The following is a 19213-nucleotide window of genomic DNA, read 5'->3' as shown; positions in this document are numbered from 1 at the left end:
AGGCAGAACTGAGATGGTGGCCGAATGGTCTTGTATTCTGGCTTCCTGTATCGCTGGTGACGCTATTTCCTTACTGACATTTTCACCGAGCTGCGGACATAAAGTGTTTGCCCACCCCCCCCAAGTTTGTGAGAGTGCTGATTTCACTCTAGAGTTGGGGTGCACAGTATGGGGGTTTCCTACTCTGCTACTATGGTTATTAGTCAAAGTACTTTCTTTGGTTAAACAACCATAAACGGTCGGTTCATCACACTTAGTAAAAGTTAAAATCAAGCACATTCAACGTATGCATGGTTCAATATTCACACAAAAAACAGACGTCCCCCTCCTCCTGCTTCTCTAATTCATAGTCTATAAATGCCCTACCAAGCAGCCAATTGGCGTACTCAGTTACAATTTCCAACTCTTTTGTTCCAAACATATTGAGGCCGTTTTTTTACTCATGATTACATATATTCATCTTTTTATTTCAAAATATTAAAAATCTTTTTTATTAAGAACCTTTTATGTAAAAAAAAACGTTTTTTAATAAAAACCATATATCACATCATATTTTAAAGTGCAATGCGTGCAATAAAGGAGTTAAAGTGCCACATAACGTTGTGCAAATATACAAAAATAGAATTAAAAGCAATGTTCAACCATTCCACGAACATTGAACTCAGGGAATACAGAGGTCCATAACAAGCATAATTATTTTCTATATTCTCAAAACAGTTTAGTGAAGTCCCGAGGACAAATCAGTCAATTTTATTTCTATTTTTACCACTATCCTATCTGCTTGTTATGACATCCATTGAATCCCTGTGGGATTCTAGTTGAATGCTATCCTTCGTTTTTCTATTGCAGGATGTGGTAATAATGTCATGTCAACACTCATTGTTTCGGCCTTTTCTTCTGGGATTCGCCTATCTGTTGCGATCCCCAGGAAAAAATATATAATAGGCCTTCGTCAGGACAATAAAATATGATTCAAATGAGATCCAGAGTCTTCTCTAATCCAAAGGAGTCTTATTCTTATTCTGTAGTTAGAAAGAGGAGTCAGCTTTCATTTATACTCGCCAGTTTCTAATTCCATAGCTGCATCTTCTATTCGATTCGTCATCAAGGTCTGCCAGGTAGACTATTTCCCTTCTCGGTCTCTGTGTATCTGTAAATGTTTACACCACTGAGTCGGCTGATTCTTCTCTACTCTCGGTGTGTCGCTGCTAACACTATGTCACACTGCTTCCTACTAAGTCAAGGACACGCCCCTCCGCGTCTACCTCTATCCGCGCTCCCCGGCACACACGCTCAGATTCATGTACTTCGTTTCCCACTTACGTTTCACACAACAGGGCACGGCATGGCATGTTTGGCGGAGCTGGCGTTTATCGCCCTTCACGGCTGTGGCAAACCAAGTGGAGACTCCTTCACTCCAGGAACTCACATCCTTCGCGGAGACCGGCGCTGCCCGGCGCGTCTCTTAGTTGCCTAGCAACGCTACACCGCGTTCGGTTCACTTCTCACGTGATACTGTCACGTGCGTCCCTTCCAGGGATAAAAGGAGTTCGAAAACCGAAGGCTGTCCTTCACATCTGTTTCAACTAGGATCACGTGATGCTCTCTCTTCGTTCAAGGACCTGTTCTATTCTGACCTACGCTTACTCCACAGATCGTCTTTGCTTAACCCTTCACTGACTCTGGAACTTTGGATTGCCTATTGCTGACTTACGCTTGCTCCACGGATCGTTTTTGCTTAACCCTTCACTGACTCTGGAACTTGGATTGCCTATTGCCGACTTACGCTTGTTACACGGATAGTCCTTGCTTAACCCTTCATTGGCTCTGGAACATTGAATCATCTGTTTTCTGACCTCGGACTGCCTGGAGTTCTCTACGGATCCCGTGTTTCATTAGGACCTCGGTCCTACAATAGGTGGTTACCTGCTCTACCTTACAGCCTTGTCCAGCCACAGTCTGGAGGTTCACGCCTCTTTCAGCCTTGGGAAAGACACAAGTCCTCACAGGTATTCCAGTGTTTTGGTATTTGCATTTGGGAAGATTGTGTCCTGCTTTCCTACTTACATAACCATTGTACCTTGCCTTACAGCGCTCAAGGGGTTCTTCCGGCTGTCCCGCGTCCTGGCTTGGGGACTTCCACCTGTGGCCTTAATAATCACGCTGACAGTATTTCTGGTGTTGTCAGGGTGTTTCTTGGGGACAGAGTGGTTGTTCATACTCTACACGACCAACGAACTTCGTAACAGACTGTGAAGCCTTTTTGGTCGTCCAGAGTATGAATCCCTCCGCCGGGATCCAGTGACCGCTTTGTTGCAGGCAGTGGCGGCCCTCAGGACCGACATGGCTACCGCTACGACAGCCATACATCACCGTCTGGACGCCCTACAAAGCACACGTTTCCCATTACCCACGGATGCCGATTTCGGGGACACAGTTCCCCCAGCCCAACCAGCACCTGTCACGGCCCCTGCACCCACTCCTGTATTGCTTCCTACACCTGTCCCTCTTGCTGCGTCAGAACGCTACCAGGGGGACCCTCGGAAGTATCGTACTTTCGTTAATCAATGCAAATTACATTTCTTGTGCAGGCCCTTAGCGTTTCCCGATTCTGTTACAAAGGCCGCGTTTCTTCTGTCCCATTTGTCTGGGGTGGCGGCCACCTGGGCGAACCCAATGCTGGAGAACGATCATCCCGCTCTATATGATTTTGATCTTCTTGTATCAGAAATGGCCAAAGTCTTCGATACACGCTATAAGGCCCAATCAAGGGATCTCGAACTCCTGGATCTAACACAAGGTAAACAATCATTGATAGAATACATTACTAGGTATAACCAACTCGCTGCTGAAACATCCTGGCCAGAGGAGAAAAAGGCAATCGTATTCTATCGTGGCCTATGCAACGCCATGAAGGATGCCCTCTCAGTGGTTCCTGCCCTTCCCTCTGTATTTTCGGATCTGGTGGATCTTGCTTTACAAGTTGACGCAAGGAGATCCGAGAGAAGGGCTGAAACAACGTTCACTAGTCAATCTGGACATTCCGTTTCTACCACCCCTGCTGAACCCATGCAAGTAGGCGGTATCCGTAGTCCGATAACACCATCCGAACGAGAACGTCGGAGAAACGATAATTTTATTGCGGGTTAAACGGACACTTTGTAAGGGAATGCCCCCGACGCCCCAAGAACAAAACCTCGGGTTTTCAGAAGGCTCGCCCATGATACAGGGGGCACCGGCGAGCCTGTCTATGACCCCCTCTGAACCCACCTTCGGGCCTGTCAGACCAGTGGTAGTTCATGCCCTACTGAAGCCCACTAGGGAGATCGCACACATAGTTCATATTGTAGTTGATTCTGGGGCCACTGGTTGTTTCATCGATATTCCCTTGGCCCATCGTCTCAATCTGCCCCTGGTCAGGAAAGAACACCCGGAACCTGTACACGCCGTGGACGGCACTTCCCTGTCTTCCGGCCCAATCAGGTTCCAGACTGCTCCGATGGAAGTGGTGATACAAAACATCCATAGGGAAACCATGTCGTTTGATCTTATCAATACACCACAGTTCGGCATCATATTGGGAATGCCCTGGTTACGGCAACATAACCCGTTGATCAATTGGGGAAACGGACAAGTCACGTTCGAATCCGAGGTGTGTCAACAGTTTTGTCTCATCGAAGCTGACCCGCTGTCCACTCCTGCCACGATCCTTGGTGCCATGGCTGCCACCCATATCGATGACATTGTTCCAGACCCTGTGCTTTCGCACGCCGTGGGGGCCGTTACAGCTAACATACCCGTTGCCTACCACGATTTCCATATGGTTTTTGATAAAGCCACTGCTGAGGGTCTACCCCCACATAGACCATACGATTGTCCGATTGACCTGGTTCCGGAGGCTCCCATTCCCAGGGGTAGGGTCTATTCGTTGTCACAGTCAGAGGAGCAAGCCCTTAAGGAATACATACATCGGGCTTTGAAGTTGTGTCACATACGGCCTTCTTGTTCTCCAGCTGCCAGTCCGATCTTCTTTGTGCCAAAGAAGGAGGGCGATCTTCGTCCATGTGTGGACTATAGACGGTTAAATTCCATCACCGTAAAAAACAGGTACCCGCTTCCGCTCATATCCACGCTGCTGGACAGGTTGACTAAGGCTTCTGTCTTCACCAAGCTGGACCTAAGAGGAGCGTACAACCTGATTCGTATGCGGCTTGGGGATGAGTGGAAGACGGCGTTCTGCTCCCGACAGGGTTTATTCGAATATACAGTAATGCCCTTTGGGCTTTGTAATGCTCCCGCGACGTTCCTACGATTCATCAACGACGTATTCTCGGACATCCTGGATACGTTCGTGGTGGTATATCTGGATGATATTTTGATCTACTCATCCTCCCTGGAGGAACACGTCGGTCATGTTAGAGAGGTACTCTCTCGCCTCAAGGCAAACGCCTTGTTCGCCAAACCTGACAAATGTTTATTCAATTCAAAGGTAGTGGAGTTTCTGGGTTTTCACATCTCCCCTGGGGGCTTGTCCATGAACCGTCTAAGGTTCGTGCTGTCACTGAATGGCCAACTCCCGTTAACATCAAACGACTCCAGTCCTTTCTCGGCTTCGCTAATTTTTACCGGCGATTCATCGCCGGCTTCTCTTCTATCGTTTCTCCTCTGTCCGCTTTGACCAGCCCTGTTGTCCCGTTCTCTTGGACCCCTACACATCAGAAGGCTTTCGAGGCACTCAAGGCCAGGTTCGTTTCTGCCCCTGTTTTGCAACACCCCGATCCCAACCTCCCTACATTCTGGAGGCAGATGCCTCCTCGTTTGCTCTAGGTGCGGTACTGTCTCAGCCTTGCCCAACCACGGGTTGTTTGCATCCGGTAGCCTACCACTCACGAAAATTCTTGGCAGCCAAATCACACTTACTGTAACCGAGAAAGAGTTATTGGCCATCAAGGACGCTCTACAAGCGTGGCGACATCATCTCATGGGGGCAAAGTATCAGACGGTGGTATATACAGACCACAAAAACTTACAAGACTTGGCCTCCCTGAAATGTGCAAACAGTAGGCAGGTGCGTTGGCATTTGTTCTTTGCCGCCTTTGATTTTGTAGTCAAACACAGACCAGGTCGCATCCATGGCAAGGCTGATGCTTTATCCCGTTCTCCTGGCGGGGAGTCATTGTCTCTGTTCCCCGACACACTACTAGGAAAAGGCCATATTATCTGTATGTGTACGCCATCTCCCATCATGCTTAGCGACATTAGACAATGGGTTTCCCAAAATCCTCATGCACTCACCGAATGGGACGTTGCCCTTCACGAGGGGTTACCATTCATCCAAGGCAAATTGTTCCTCCCTACATGCGATGTACGCAACCAGGCACTAGCCTGGTCACATGATGCTGCTATAAACGGCCATCCAGGGCAACAACGCACTTTAGACTTGTTACAACGTTGGTGCTGGTGGCCCTCCATGAGGAAAGACATTGAACATTATGTTAACACGTGCTCCATATGTGCTCAATGCAAACCACGCAGGGGACGGCCTTTAGGGCTACTCCTACCGTTACCGGTACCTCCCAGGCCTTGGCACACCATCTCTATGGATCTCATCACCGACCTGCCCCGCAGACAAGGCTACGATACCATATGGGTTATCGTCGATTCGTACACCAAAATGGCCCGCTTTATCCCCTGCACAGGCATACCGTCTGCCCCAACCCTGGCTCGCTTGTTCTTTAGAACTATCTTCTGTCTCTTTGGTTTACTGCAGGTCATCATCTCAGACCGTGGATCGCGGTTCACGTCCTGTTTCTGGCGCGCTCTCACCAAACTCCTGGGTATAGATGCTCGCTTCTCTTCGGCTTATCACCCTGAAAGCGACAGGCAGACCGAGAGGGTGAATCAGGCTCTAGAGCAGTACTTGCGGTGCCTGTCCCTTCAGTACTAAGACGCCTGGTCCAAACTGTTATACCTCGCTGAATTTGCGTATAACAACTCCCGTCATTCGACCACTGGTTTCTCCCCCTTTTATGCTCAGTATGGACAACATCCGCGCACCCTGCCGCTCCCTGATTTCCCCTCTGCCACTCCTGCTGCTAATGCCTGTGTGCGCGATCTGGCCGGTGTGCATGCCCAGACACTGGTCCATCTCCGTGAAGCCCAAGCGGTGATGAAGACTAAGGCTGACCGCAAGCGGGCGAAGGCTCCGGAGTATCAGGTGGGTGACCGGGTGTGGCTGTCGACCAGACATTTGCGGATCCCTGGTTGTCGCAAACTGTTGCCCCGTTTTGTGGGCCCTTACCGGATTACCAAGGTCTTGAATCCCGTGGCTCTCAAACTCTCTGTTCCCCTTTCCTGGCGGATCCACCCGGTGTTCCATACCTCTCTCCTCAAACCGTACCTTGCTCCCACTCGTGTCCTTGTCCCGCCTGCCCCTGTCTCTGTGTCTTCCCAGGACGTTTTTGAGGTTAGTGCTATCCTTGGTTCCCGTTACCATCGGGGTTGCCTTCAATATCTGGTGGACTGGCTGGGCTATGGTCCCGAGGAGCGTTCCTGGGTTCCCTCCCGGGATGTCCGGGCTCTGCTTCTGGTGTCGCGGTTTCATAGGGACAACCCTGCTAGCCCACGTGGTCATGGGCCTTTGAGGGGGGATTCTGTCACACCGCTTCCTACTAAGTCAAGGACACGCCCCTCCGCGTCTACCTCTATCCGCGCTCCCCGGCACACACGCTCAGATTCATGTACTTCGTTTCCCACTCACGTTTCACACAACAGGGCACGGCATGGCATGTTTGGCGGAGCTGGCGTTTATCGCCCTTCACGGCTGTGGCAACCCAAGTGGAGACTCCTTCACTCCAGGAACTCACATCCTTCGCGGAGACCGGCGCTGCCCGGCGCGTCACGGATCACGTGACTCTTAGTTGCCTAGCAACGCTACAACGCGTTCGGTTCACTTCTCACGTGATACTGTCACGTGCGTCCCTTCCAGGGATAAAAGGAGTTCGAAAACCAAAGGCGTTGCTTCACAGCTGTTTCAACTAGGATCACGTGGCGCTCTCTCTTCGTTCAAGGACCTGTTCTATTCTGACCTACGCTTGCTCCACGGATCGTCTTTGCTTAACCCTTCACTGACTCTGGAACTTTGGATTGCCTATTGCCGACTTACGCTTGCTCCACGGATCGTTTTTGCTTAACCCTTCACTGACTCTGGAACTTGGATTGCCTATTGCCGACTTACGCTTGTTACACGGATTGTCCTTGCTTAACCCTTCATTAGCTCTGGAACATTGAATCATCTGTTTTCTGACCTCGGACTGCCTGGAGTTCTCTACGGATCACGTGTTTCATTAGGACCTCGGTCCTACAATAGGTGGTTACCTGCTCTACCTTACAGCCTTGTCCAGCCACAGTCTGGAGGTTCACGCCTCTTTCAGCCTTGGGAAAGACACAAGTCCTCACAGGTATTCCAGTGTTTTGGTATTTGCATTTGGGAAGATTGTGTCCTGCTTTCCTACTTACATAACCATTGTACCTTGCCTTACAGCGCTCAAGGGGTTCTTCCGGCTGTCCCGCGTCCTGGCTTGGGGACTTCCACCTGTGGCCTTAATAATCACGCTGACAGTATTTCTGGTGTTGTCAGGGTGTTTCTTGGGGACAGAGGGGTTGTTCGTACTCTACACGACCAACGAACTTCGTAACACACTAACCACGATCGCACGTTTCTGAGAGAAAGGCAGGGTCGCGGTTAGTGTTAGCAGTTAGTGTTAGCAGCGACGCGGTTAGTCTGAGCGGTGTTCGCAGCGTCATAATGAGTAAAAAACTGTCTCAATATGTTTGTATCAAGAGTTGGAAATTGTAACTGAGTAAGCCAATGGCGGCTTTGTGCGGCATTTATAGGCTGCGAATTAGAGAAGCAGGAGGAGGGGGGACGTCTCTGTTTTTTTGTGACTATTGAATCATGTTGCAGTATGACTGCAATACACTCACAAAATCACATTTAACTAGATGAGATGATCTCACCATCTCTCCAACCAAAGCCATGCCAAAAATCAGAAGCTCAGAACGATGTTCAGCAGAGATCACCAGCTGAACCTACACAAGATATGCAGAAATTCAGGACTGCCTGCAGGCTGCTCAGACAAGAGCCAGCAATGCCTCCAAACAGGATCAGATGCACACCGCAGAGATCACCAGCTGAACCCACCCAAGATATGCAACTAATCAAGGCTGCCTGCAGGCTGCTCAGACAAGAGCCAGCAATGCATCCAAACCGGATCAGATGCACACCGCAGAGATCACCAGCTGAACCTACTCATGACATGCAACTAATTGGGACTGCCTGCAGGCTGCTCAGACAAGAGCCAGCAATGCATCCAAGCAGGATCAGATGCACACCGCAGAGATCACCAGCTGAACCTACCCAAGATATGCAACTAATCAGGACGGTCTGCAGGCTGCTCAGACAAGAGCCAGCAAGCAATGCATCCAAACCGGATCAGATGCACACCCCAGAGATCACCAGCTGAACCTACACAAGATATGCAACTTATCAGGATGGTCTGCAGGCTGCTCAGACAAGAGCCTGCAATGCCTCCAAACAGGATCAGATGCACACCGCAGATATCATCAGCTGAACCCACCCAAGATATGCAACTAATCAGGGCGGTCTGCAGACTGCTCATACAAGAGCTTGCAATGCCTCCAAACAGGATCAGATGCCCACCGCAGAGATCACCAGCTGAATCCACCCAAGATATGCAACTAATCAGGGCGGCCTGCAGGCTGCTCAGACAAGAGCCAGCAATGCCTCCAAACAGGATCAGATGCACACCACAGAGATCACCAGCTGAACCCACCCAAGATATGCAACTAATCAGGGCAGTCTGCAGGCTGCTCAGACAAGAGCCAGCAATGCATCCAAACCGGATCAGATGCACACCGCAGAGATCACCAGCTGAACCTACTCATGACATGCAACTAATCAGGACTGCCTGCATGCTGCTCAGACAAGAGCCAGCAATGCATCCAAACAGGATCAGATGCACACCGCAGAGATCACCAGCTGAATCCACCCAAGATATGCAACTAATCAGGGCGGCCTGCAGGCTGCTCAGACAAGAGCCAGCAATGCCTCCAAACAGGATCAGATGCACACCACAGAGATCACCAGCTGAACCCACCCAAGATATGCAACTAATCAGGGCAGTCTGCAGGCTGCTCAGACAAGAGCCAGCAATGCATCCAAACCGGATCAGATGCACACCGCAGAGATCACCAGCTGAACCTACTCATGACATGCAACTAATCAGGACTGCCTGCATGCTGCTCAGACAAGAGCCAGCAATGCATTCAAACAGGATCAGATGCACACCGCAGAGATCACCAGCTGAACCTACCCAAGATATGCAACTAATCAGGGCAGCCTGCAGGCTGCTCAGACAAGAGCCAGCAATGCGTCCAAACAGGATCAGATGCACACCACAGAGATCACCAGCTGAACCCACCCAAGATATGCAACTAATCAGGACAGCCTGCAGGCTGCTCAGACAAGAGCCAACAATGCCTCCAAACAGGATCAGATGCACACCGCAGAGATCACCAGCTGAACCCACCCAAGATATGCAACTAATCAGGATGGTCTGCAGGCTGCTCCGACAAGAGCCAACAATGCCTCCAAACAGGATCAGATGCACACCGCAGAGATCACCAGCTGAACCCACCCAAGATATGCAACTAATCAGGGTGGTCTGCAGGCTGCTCAGACAAGAGCCTGCAATGCCTCCAAACAGGATCAGATGCACACCGCAGAGATCACCAGCTGAACCTACCCAAGACATCAAACTATTCAGGATTGTCTGCCCGTTTCTCACACAAGAGCTAGCAATGCATCCAAGCAGGATCAGCTGCACATTGCAGAGATCACCAGTTGAACCCACCCAAGATATGCAACTAATGAAGACGGTCTGCAGGCTGCTCAGACAGGAGCCAGCAATGCCTCCAAACAGGATCAGATGCACATTGCAGAGATCACCAGCTGAACCCACCCAAGATATGCAACTAATTAGGGCGGTCTGCAGGCTGCTCAGACAAGAGCCTGCAATGCCTCCAAACAGGATCACATGCACACCACAGAGATCACCAGCTGAACCTACACAAGATATGCAACTTATCAGGACGGTCTGCAGGCTGCTCAGACAAGAGCCAGCAATGCATCCAAACCGGATCAGATGCACACCGCAGAGATCACCAGCTGAACCCACCCACGATATGCAACTAATCAGGGCAGTCTGCAGGCTGCTCAGACAAGAGCCTGCAATGCCTCCAAACAGTATCAGATGCACACTGCAGATATCATCAGCTGAACCCACCCAAGATATGCAACTAATCAGGGCGGTCTGCAGGCTGCTCAGACAAGAGCCCGCAATGCCTCCAAACAGGATCAGATGCACACCGCAGATATCACCAGCTGAACCCACCCAAGATATGCAACTAATCAGGGCGGTCTGCAGGCTGCTCAGACAAGAGCCAGCAATGCCTCCAAACAGGATCAGATGCAAACCGCAGAGATCGCCAGCTGAACCCACCCAAGATATGCAACTAATCAGGACGGTCTGCAGGCTGCTCAGACAAGAGCCTGCCATGCCTCCAAACAGGATCGGATGCACACCACAGAGATCACCAGCTGAACCTACACAAGATATGCAACTTATCAGGATGGTCTGCAGGCTGCTCAGACAAGAGCCTGCAATGCCTCCAAACAGGATCAGATGCACACCGCAGATATCATCAGCTGAACCCACCCAAGATATGCAACTAATCAGGGCAGCCTGCAGGCTGCTCAGACAAGAGCCAGCAAGCAATGCATCCAAGCAGGATCAGCTGCACATTGCAGAGATCACCAGTTGAACCCACCCAAGATATGCAACTAATGAGGACGGTCTGCAGGCTGCTCAGACAAGAGCCAGCAATGCCTCCAAACAGGATCAGATGCACACCGCAGAGATCACCAGCTGAACCCACCCAAGATATGCAACTAATCAAGGCTGCCTGCAGGCTGCTCAGACAAGAGCCAGCAATGCCTCCAAACAGGATCAGATGCACACCGCAGAGATCACCAGCTGAACCTACTCATGACATGCAACTAATCAGGACTGCCTGCAGGCTGCTCAGACAAGAGCCAGCAATGCCTCCAAACAGGATCAGATGCACACCGCAGAGATCACCAGCTGAACCTACCCAAAACATCAAACTATTCAGGATTGTCTGCCCGTTGCTCACACAAGAGCTAGCAATGCATCCAAGCAGGATCAGCTGCACATTGCAGAGATCACCAGTTGAACCCACTCAAGATATGCAACTAATGAGGACGGTCTGCAGGCTGCTCAGACAAGAGCCTGCAATGCCTCCAAACAGGATCAGATGCACATTGCAGAGATCACCAGCTGAACCCACCCAAGATATGCAACTAATCAAGGCTGCCTGCAGGCTGCTCAGACAAGAGCCAGCAATGCATCCAAACCGGATCAGATGCACACCGCAGAGATCACCAGCTGAATCCACCCAAGATATGCAACTATTCAGGACACCCTGCAGGCTGCTCAGACATGAGCCAGCAATGCCTCCAAACAGGATCAGATGCACACCGCAGAGATCACCAGCTGAACCTACCCAAGACATCGAACTATTCAGGACTGTCTGCCCGTTGCTCACACAAGAGCTAGCAATGCATCCAAGCAGGATCAGCTGCACACCGCAGAGATCACCAGTTGAACCCACTCAAGATATGCAACTAATGAGGACGGTCTGCCGGCTGCTCAGACAAGAGCCAGCAATGCCTCCAAACAGGATCAGATGCACACCGCAGAGATCACCAGCGAAACCCACCCAAGATATGCAACTAATGAGGACGGTCTGCAGGCTGCTCAGACAAGAGCCAGCAATGCCTCCAAACAGGATCAGATGCACACCGCAGAGATCACCAGCTAAACCCACCCAAGATATGCAACTAATGAGGACGGTCTGCCGGCTGCTCAGACAAGAGCCTGCAATGCATCCAAACAGGATCAGATGCACACCGCAGAGATCACAAGCTGAACCCACCCAAGATATGCAACTAATCAGGGTGGTCTGCAGGCTGCTCAGACAAGAGCCTGCAATGCCTCCAAACAGGATCAGATGCACACCGCAGAGATCACCAGCTGAACCTACCCAAGACATCAAACTATTCAGGATTGTCTGCCCGTTGCTCACACAAGAGCTAGCAATGCCTCCAAACAGGATCAGATGCACACCGCAGAGATCACCAGCTAAACCCACCCAAGATATGCAACTAATGAGGACTGTCTGCCGGCTGCTCAGACAAGAGCCTGCAATGCATCCAAACAGGATCAGATGCACACCGCAGAGATCACCAGCTAAACCCACCCAAGATATGCAACTAATGAGGACTGTCTGCCGGCTGCTCAGACAAGAGCCTGCAATGCATCCAAACAGGATCAGATGCACACCGCAGAGATCACAAGCTGAACCCGCCCAAGATATGCAACTGTTAGGCAGAAACCTGTGCAGTTCCCTTAGGGACCACTGCAAAAGGCTTAAAACTACAGGTGTTGGCAGTAAACCCAATTGGTAGCAGTCTGTACCACCCAGATTGACCTGGTAGCTGTGGCTGAGCAGCCAGACTTCTCTCAAGAAGAGTTAGACAGTATAGGTACCAAAATACAGTAGCACAAGCAAACAGTGACCAGCGCTTTGGTATCAAGTATATAATTATTTATTTAAAGACACAATTAGAAACACTCTAGGACTATTATTGTAAGCAAGTTCAAAACCACAGTCACTATTAATATATATATATACCCCTTATTCCTTATTAGACAAGGCTTAGTTAACACCACTTATTTCCAGACAGAGGTGAGCGCTTAACTAAAGATGGCACTCCAATAAGTTAAGAAAAAGGGAGGGGAAAGGCATAAATTAGGAACAGCACACAACACAATACTTTAGAAGCACTCAGCAAGGCAGAAAAGTCAAAGTCTACTTGTGAGCAAAAGGTTCAGAGGCCAGGCTCCCTCTTGGAGAGAGTAAAACACCAATGCGCCCAAGATCACACAGTTTAAAAGGCTTGGAAAGTCTTGCAGAGTGTTTAAAAAGGAATCAGTTCAGCTCAGAAAAGTTCAGTTAGCCAGCCTAGGGCCAATCCAAGTGGTAAGATGAAGATTTACAAGACACCCCACACAGACCGTTGCGAGGGAGGCCAGGCGGACACAGTACCTTGAAAGCGGAGAGAATCCTTCAGCGGGGGCAGTTGTTCCTGGCAGTGGATGCAAGTCGCGGCGGCGTCCAGAGGAAGAGAAGATCTCGACGTGGAGGAAAACTGAAGGTCGGTGCATTGTCAGAGAAGAAACCAGCCGCGGAGTTCTCCGGTTAAAAGGTACTTCCCTTTTATTCGCGGTAGTGGTAAAACGTGGTATCCCGGTTGCCGGGGTGCTTGGCACAGGCAAGGCAGCCACGAGATGATCCGGGAAGGCAAAAAGGCAGGCAAACTGGTTATCCCCACCAGTGAAAGGAAGAAGACTCTTCGGGATCGAGATCTCCTCTGTCGTTGGAAGAAGTGGTGAGTCGGTTCAGCAGGGCTCCACCGGTGGTGTCGTCGTTGCAGGTCGGCTCAGCTTCTCCCTCTTCGGATTCTTTGGTCCTGTGGCGACGTCTGAAGTCCCAGTCCCCAAAGCCCTGCTTTTATGCAGAAAACCCCCATTCATCAGTCCTAGCTGTCACTCAAACATGCTAAGTGGTGGGCCGGGCGGCTCACTACTGGCCAATCACACAAGAGTGTGACTTGAGTTGCCGAGGCAACTCAGTCCATGGTGCCTTAAACCCCCTCCCACACATCCTGTATACCCAGACAGAGTGGCACCACTTTTGGAGGCTTCTGTGTAGAAGCCTGCCAAAAAGTGGAACAAAGGGCTCGACTTGGGTTAGAGTTACAGAGGCAAACACAAACGCCATTTTAAAACCGAATCCTGGCGAAAAGACCCAACCAGGGAATAAATATTAAATAAATAAACCGGCGGTATCTTTAACATTGCACCAAAAAGTGGTGCGTTTAAAATGAATGGGAAAATCCCATAGGAAATATTCCGATGGAATATTTTGCGTGGTAACCACTGCCACCAGCCCGAAACTCGACAAGGGGGGACTGCACAGTGCCCCCTCGAAAAACAGACCCAGGGGCAATCTAATTACCCCTACCAGTACTTCTACAATATGATGGCTTGTACTGGTTCTGTTCCCAATTTAAGACTAGTAAAGTCAATGGTGACTTTACATGCCCTGGGAGACAGTAGTCAGTCCCAGGGTATGGAGTCTATGTTTGGGGGTCACTATGACACCCCCGTGTTACTGCACTGAGGGTGCTGTGAAACACACTTACCAAAAACCACATGAAACCCTATGGAGTAAAAGACCCCATAGCCCATAAAACACATCACAAAATCAAAGGATATCTCAAATCATGTCTAAGAGTGGGAGAAAAAGAGTCTCACTCTTAGCAGGAGAAAAAAATAAACCCCGAAAATCCAGCAAAGCTGCTGGGGGACTCACTAGGTTTGGGAAATTAGCCTTAACTGAGAATTCTCCCTAACAACAACTAATCAGGGCGGCCTGCAGGCTGCTCAGACAAGAGCCAGAAATGCCTCCAAACAGGATCAGCTGCACATTGCAGAGATCACCAGTTGAACCCACCCAAGATATGCAACTAATGAGGACGGTCTGCCGGCTGCTCAGAAAAGAGCCAGCAATGCATCCACACTGAATCAGATTCACATCGCAAAGAAGCGGTCTTTCCCCACTCAATCCAAGCCTCAGAAATGTCTCACCTGGGTCAGGGTCCAGGCTACTTCCTCCGATTTTACCACCAAGATCATGAACAAACCTTGAAGCAGGGTCTTCATCTTTCCTCAAACAAATGTCCATTTAAAAAAAAGAAAAATAGGTACAAAGAAGTGAATGACATATACGTGTTACAGGAAGTAAACACGGCGAGTTTTAAGCAATGGAAAAATGCAATTGTATTTGTGTTTATCAAATGTATAAAGCGCCTTTCGCTAAAGGCGCAGAACGATAAAAGAATCAAAAATAAACTGTACAATCAAGTTGGTACAAATGAGCAGAAGTTAGATCAGAAGAGAAAAACAAAGAACGTTAAGAGGCTAAAGACGAAAGAATATAGAGTTTGAAGTTAGTCTGGAAAATACAAAGGGATGAGGAGGAACGAAGTGAAAGAGGGAGAGCGTTCCAATGTTTGGGAGCCAAAAGAGAAAAAGAACGGAAACGAGACGAGGCACAAGGGGTTTTAGGAACAGTCAATAGATTCTGAGATTGCAAGAGGCGTAAGGGGGCAAGAGTAGAGAGGAAAGGTAAGGAGGGACCGGGCCATTTGAGATTGAAAGTAGGGAAGATGTAATAGAGGCCCAAGGGGGTAAAGAAAAAAGAAGGCAAACAGTGGAGTTATAAATAGAACGAAGAGGAAAGAGATGACAGGCAGGGAGACTGAGCTATAAAGATGAACAGTAGTCTATACAGGAAAAGACAAGAGAAAAAAGAAGTTGTTTAGTGGCGAGAAAAAGAAAGATAAGCACGAGCACAACGAATGTTAAACAGAGCAAAACGGCATGAGCAGGCAATAGAAGAAATATGAAGAAAAAAAGAGCGGCAAGGATCGAAGATGACGTCCAAATTGCGCACTGAAAGTGAAAAGGAAAGAGTGGATGGAGGAAAGGAAAGCGAGGGGGGGTGGAGTGGGAGAAATAGTAGAAGAAGGGGCAAACAGAACCTCGGTTTTTGAAGGATTGAGATGTAGAAAATGAGAAGACATCCAATTCTGGACAGCTAAAAGACAGTTTGAAACAGTGGAATGCAAAACAGAATCAAAGGAGGGAAAGAAAGCTCCGTCAGCAGCATAAAGGTGAAAGGAGAGATAAGAGCAGAAAGAGGTGCCGTGTAGAGGAAAAAAAGGAGAGGGTCAAGTACTGAGCCTTGGGGGAACACCCTAAAGAAGAGGGAGCGAAGAAGAGGGTTCAGCCCAAGCAACAGAGTAAGTCTATTGCAAAGGATAAGAGCGAAACCATTTGAGGGCAGACCCCGAAATACCAAAAGCGGAAAGAGAAGAGATAAGAAGGGAGTGGTCTACAGTATCAAATGCCGCAGACAGATCAAGAAGAATAAGAATCTAAGAAAGCTGAGAGTGACAAGATGTGAGTAAGGAATTAGAGACATGAAGAAGTGCAGTTTCAGTGGAGTGAGACGGACGAAAGCCAGACTGCAAGGGGGGAAGAAGAGAATGTAGAGTCAGGAAATGAGTTACCTGGTTATAGGTGGTTTTTTCTGCATAGGGAGAATGAGCGCATGCTTGAAAGCCGCAGTAAAACAAGAATGTTCAAGGGAGGAGTTAATAAGGGAAGTAAGATAAGGCAGAAGATGGGGATACACTTTGGGGATGAGAAAAGAAGGGAGAGGGTCAGAGGAGAGGCAGTAGGATAAGCACGAGTTAAGAGAGCAGAAGTGTCAAGGTCCGTGAGGGGGACAACGATGAGAAAGAGTAAGATAATAGAAAAAGTGAAGGAGAAGAGGGAGAGGGACTGAAAGCAAGACGAAGATTAGCTACTTTAGATGTAAAGTAGTTTGCAAAGTCAGAAGAAGAAAGGGACTCGAAAGCAGAATGATCAGGGGCTTTTGGAGAAAGGATATTGTGTAGAAGCTGATAAAGACGAAGAGGGTGGTGAAATAGAGAAAGTGTAAGTTCAGAAAAGTAGGATTTCTTAGCAGTGAGTAAGGAATGCAGCATTGAGTGCGTAGCAAGGTGGGGAAGGTAGTGAGAATACGGAGCAGGGAAATCAGACTTGCAGTGAGCCAAGGCTGTAAAGTTTTGTGAGATGAGGAGAAAGAATGTACAGTTAAGTAGAATCAAGAACAGATTGTACAGATGAGTGTAGAGTAGTAGCCGCTATGCCAGGAGAAAGAGAGGAGTAGAGCAAAATTGGAGGAAGGGAAGAGCTTAATGACGAGTGAAAAGAAGAAGAGTCAAAGGAAGAAAGATTAAAGCATGTAAAAACAGTCAGAGGGGGGACAGAGGGGACAGAAAGGGAAAAAGAGAGAAGTAAATGATCCAAGGCGTAAAAAGGAGAAGAGACAGAAGAGAGGATAAAAGTCAAGGCACGAGCCAGACTGGTGAGAAGAAGGAGAAGGAATGACATGCAGGTGATAAGAATCAGCAAGAGAAAGCAGGAGGAGGAACTAGTGGCAGGAAAATCCCCAAGAAGGAAAAAAGGGGAAGAAGACGGAAGGAGATGAGATAAAAGAAGATCAAGATGATCAGGAAAATCGATGGTTGGGCCAGGGGGACGGCGAACAACAAGAAAAGAGCCCAGGGGGACAGTCAACAACAGGAAAAGAGGCCTGGGCGATGATAAACAAGAAAACAGGCCAGGGGGACGGTGAACAACAAGAAAAGAGCCCATGGGGACAGTCAAAAACAAGAAAAGAGGCCAGGGCGATGATAAACAAGAAAACAGGACAGGGGGACGGTGAACAACAAGAAAAGAACCCAGGGGGACAGTCAACAACAAGAAAAGAGGCCAGGGCGATGATAAACAAGAAAACAGGCCAGGGGGACCGTGAACAACAAGAAAAGAGCCCAGGGGGACAGTCAACAACAAGAAAAGAGGCCAGGGCAATGATAAACAAGAAAACAGGCCAGGGGGACGGCGAACAACAAGAAAAGAGCCCAGGGGGACAGTCAACAACAGGAAAAGAGGCCTGGGCGATGATAAACAAGAAAACAGGCCAGGGGGACGGTGAACAACAAGAAAAGAGCCCAGGGGGACAGTCAACAACAGGAAAAGAGGCCTGGGCGATGATAAACAAGAAAACAGGCCAGGGGGACGGTGAACAACAAGAAAAGAGCCCATGGGGACAGTCAAAAACAAGAAAAGAGGCCAGGGCGATGATAAACAAGAAAACAGGCCAGGGGGACGGTGAACAACAAGAAAAGAGCCCAGGGGGACAGTCAACAACAAGAAAAGAGGCCAGGGCGATGATAAACAAGAAAACAGGCCAGGGGGACCGTGAACAACAAGAAAAGAGCCCAGGGGGACAGTCAACAACAAGAAAAGAGGCCTGGGCGATGATAAACAAGAAAACAGGCCAGGGGGACGGTGAACAACAAGCAAAGAGCCCAGGGGGACAGTCAACAACAAGAAAAGAGGCCTGGGCGATGATAAACAAGAAAACAGGCCAGGGGGACGGTGAACAACAAGAAAAGAGCCCAGGGGGACAGTCAACAACAAGAAAAGAGGCCAGGGCGATGATAAACAAGAAAACAGGCCAGGGGGACGTTGAACAACAAGAAAAGAGCCCAGGGGGACAGTCAACAACAAGAAAAGAGGCCAGGGCGATGACAAACAAGAAAACAGGCCAGGGGGACGGTGAACAACAAGAAAAGAGCCCAGGGGGACAGTCAACAACAAGAAAAGAGGCTAGGGCGATGATAAACAAGAAAAAAGGCCAGGGGGACGGTGAACAACAAGAAAAGAGCCCAGGGGGACAGTCAACAACAAGAAAAGAGGCCTGGGCGATGATAAACAAGAAAACAGGCCAGGGGGACGGTGAACAACAAGAAAAGAGCCCAGGGGGACAGTCAACAACAAGAAAAGAGGCCAGGGCGATGATAAACAAGAAAACAGGCCAGGGGGACGGCGAACAACAAGAAAAGAGCCCAGGGGGACAGTCAACAACAATAAAAGAGGCCAGGGCAATGATAAACAAGAAAACAGGCCAGGGGGATGGTGAACAACAAGAAAAGATCCCAGGGGGACAGTCAACAACAAGAAAAGAGGCCTGGGCGATGATAAACAAGAAAACAGGCCAGGGGGACGGTGAACAACAAGAAAAGAGCCCAGGGGACAGTCAACAACAAGAAAAGAGGCCAGGGCGATGATAAACAAGAAAACAGGCCAAGGGGACGGTCAACAACAAGAAAAGAGGCAGGGGGATGGTAAACAACATGAAAAGAAACAGGGAAAGGATTAGAAAAGGAAGAAAAATGGTATTCAAAGGAGGGAAAACTTTGGAGATAGTCCAATACTGAACAAACATCTTACTTTCCAGGTTATTGGGCAGTCATTAAAACATTTAATCTCAGCGAGTTTATAAACAC

The 19213-nt window shown here is 49.1% G+C and overlaps 1 protein-coding gene across 4 annotated transcripts in view; it reads right to left on the bottom strand.

Moving 5' to 3' along the window:
• LOC138489485 (zinc finger protein 154-like) overlaps window positions 1–19213 on the bottom strand; it is a 153596-nt gene that overhangs the window by 86482 nt on the left and 47901 nt on the right. For 2 of the 4 annotated variants that reach the window (XM_069617225.1, XM_069617227.1), the window contains exon 4: window positions 14877–14951. The exons of the other annotated variants lie outside the window; for them this stretch is intronic. In XM_069617225.1, coding sequence (XP_069473326.1) covers window positions 14877–14951 — 75 coding nt within the window. The remainder of the gene's footprint in view (window positions 1–14876; window positions 14952–19213) is intronic. 4 annotated transcript variants of the gene reach the window in all.

The sequence above is a fragment of the Ambystoma mexicanum genome, chromosome 9 (genome assembly GCF_040938575.1).
Source record: "Ambystoma mexicanum isolate Mex_15411 chromosome 9, UKY_AmexF1_1, whole genome shotgun sequence".
In the NCBI taxonomy this organism is placed as follows: Eukaryota; Metazoa; Chordata; class Amphibia; order Caudata; family Ambystomatidae; genus Ambystoma; species Ambystoma mexicanum.
Note: the sequence above shows the minus strand (reverse complement) of the source record. Positions and strands in the feature narration are given on the sequence as shown.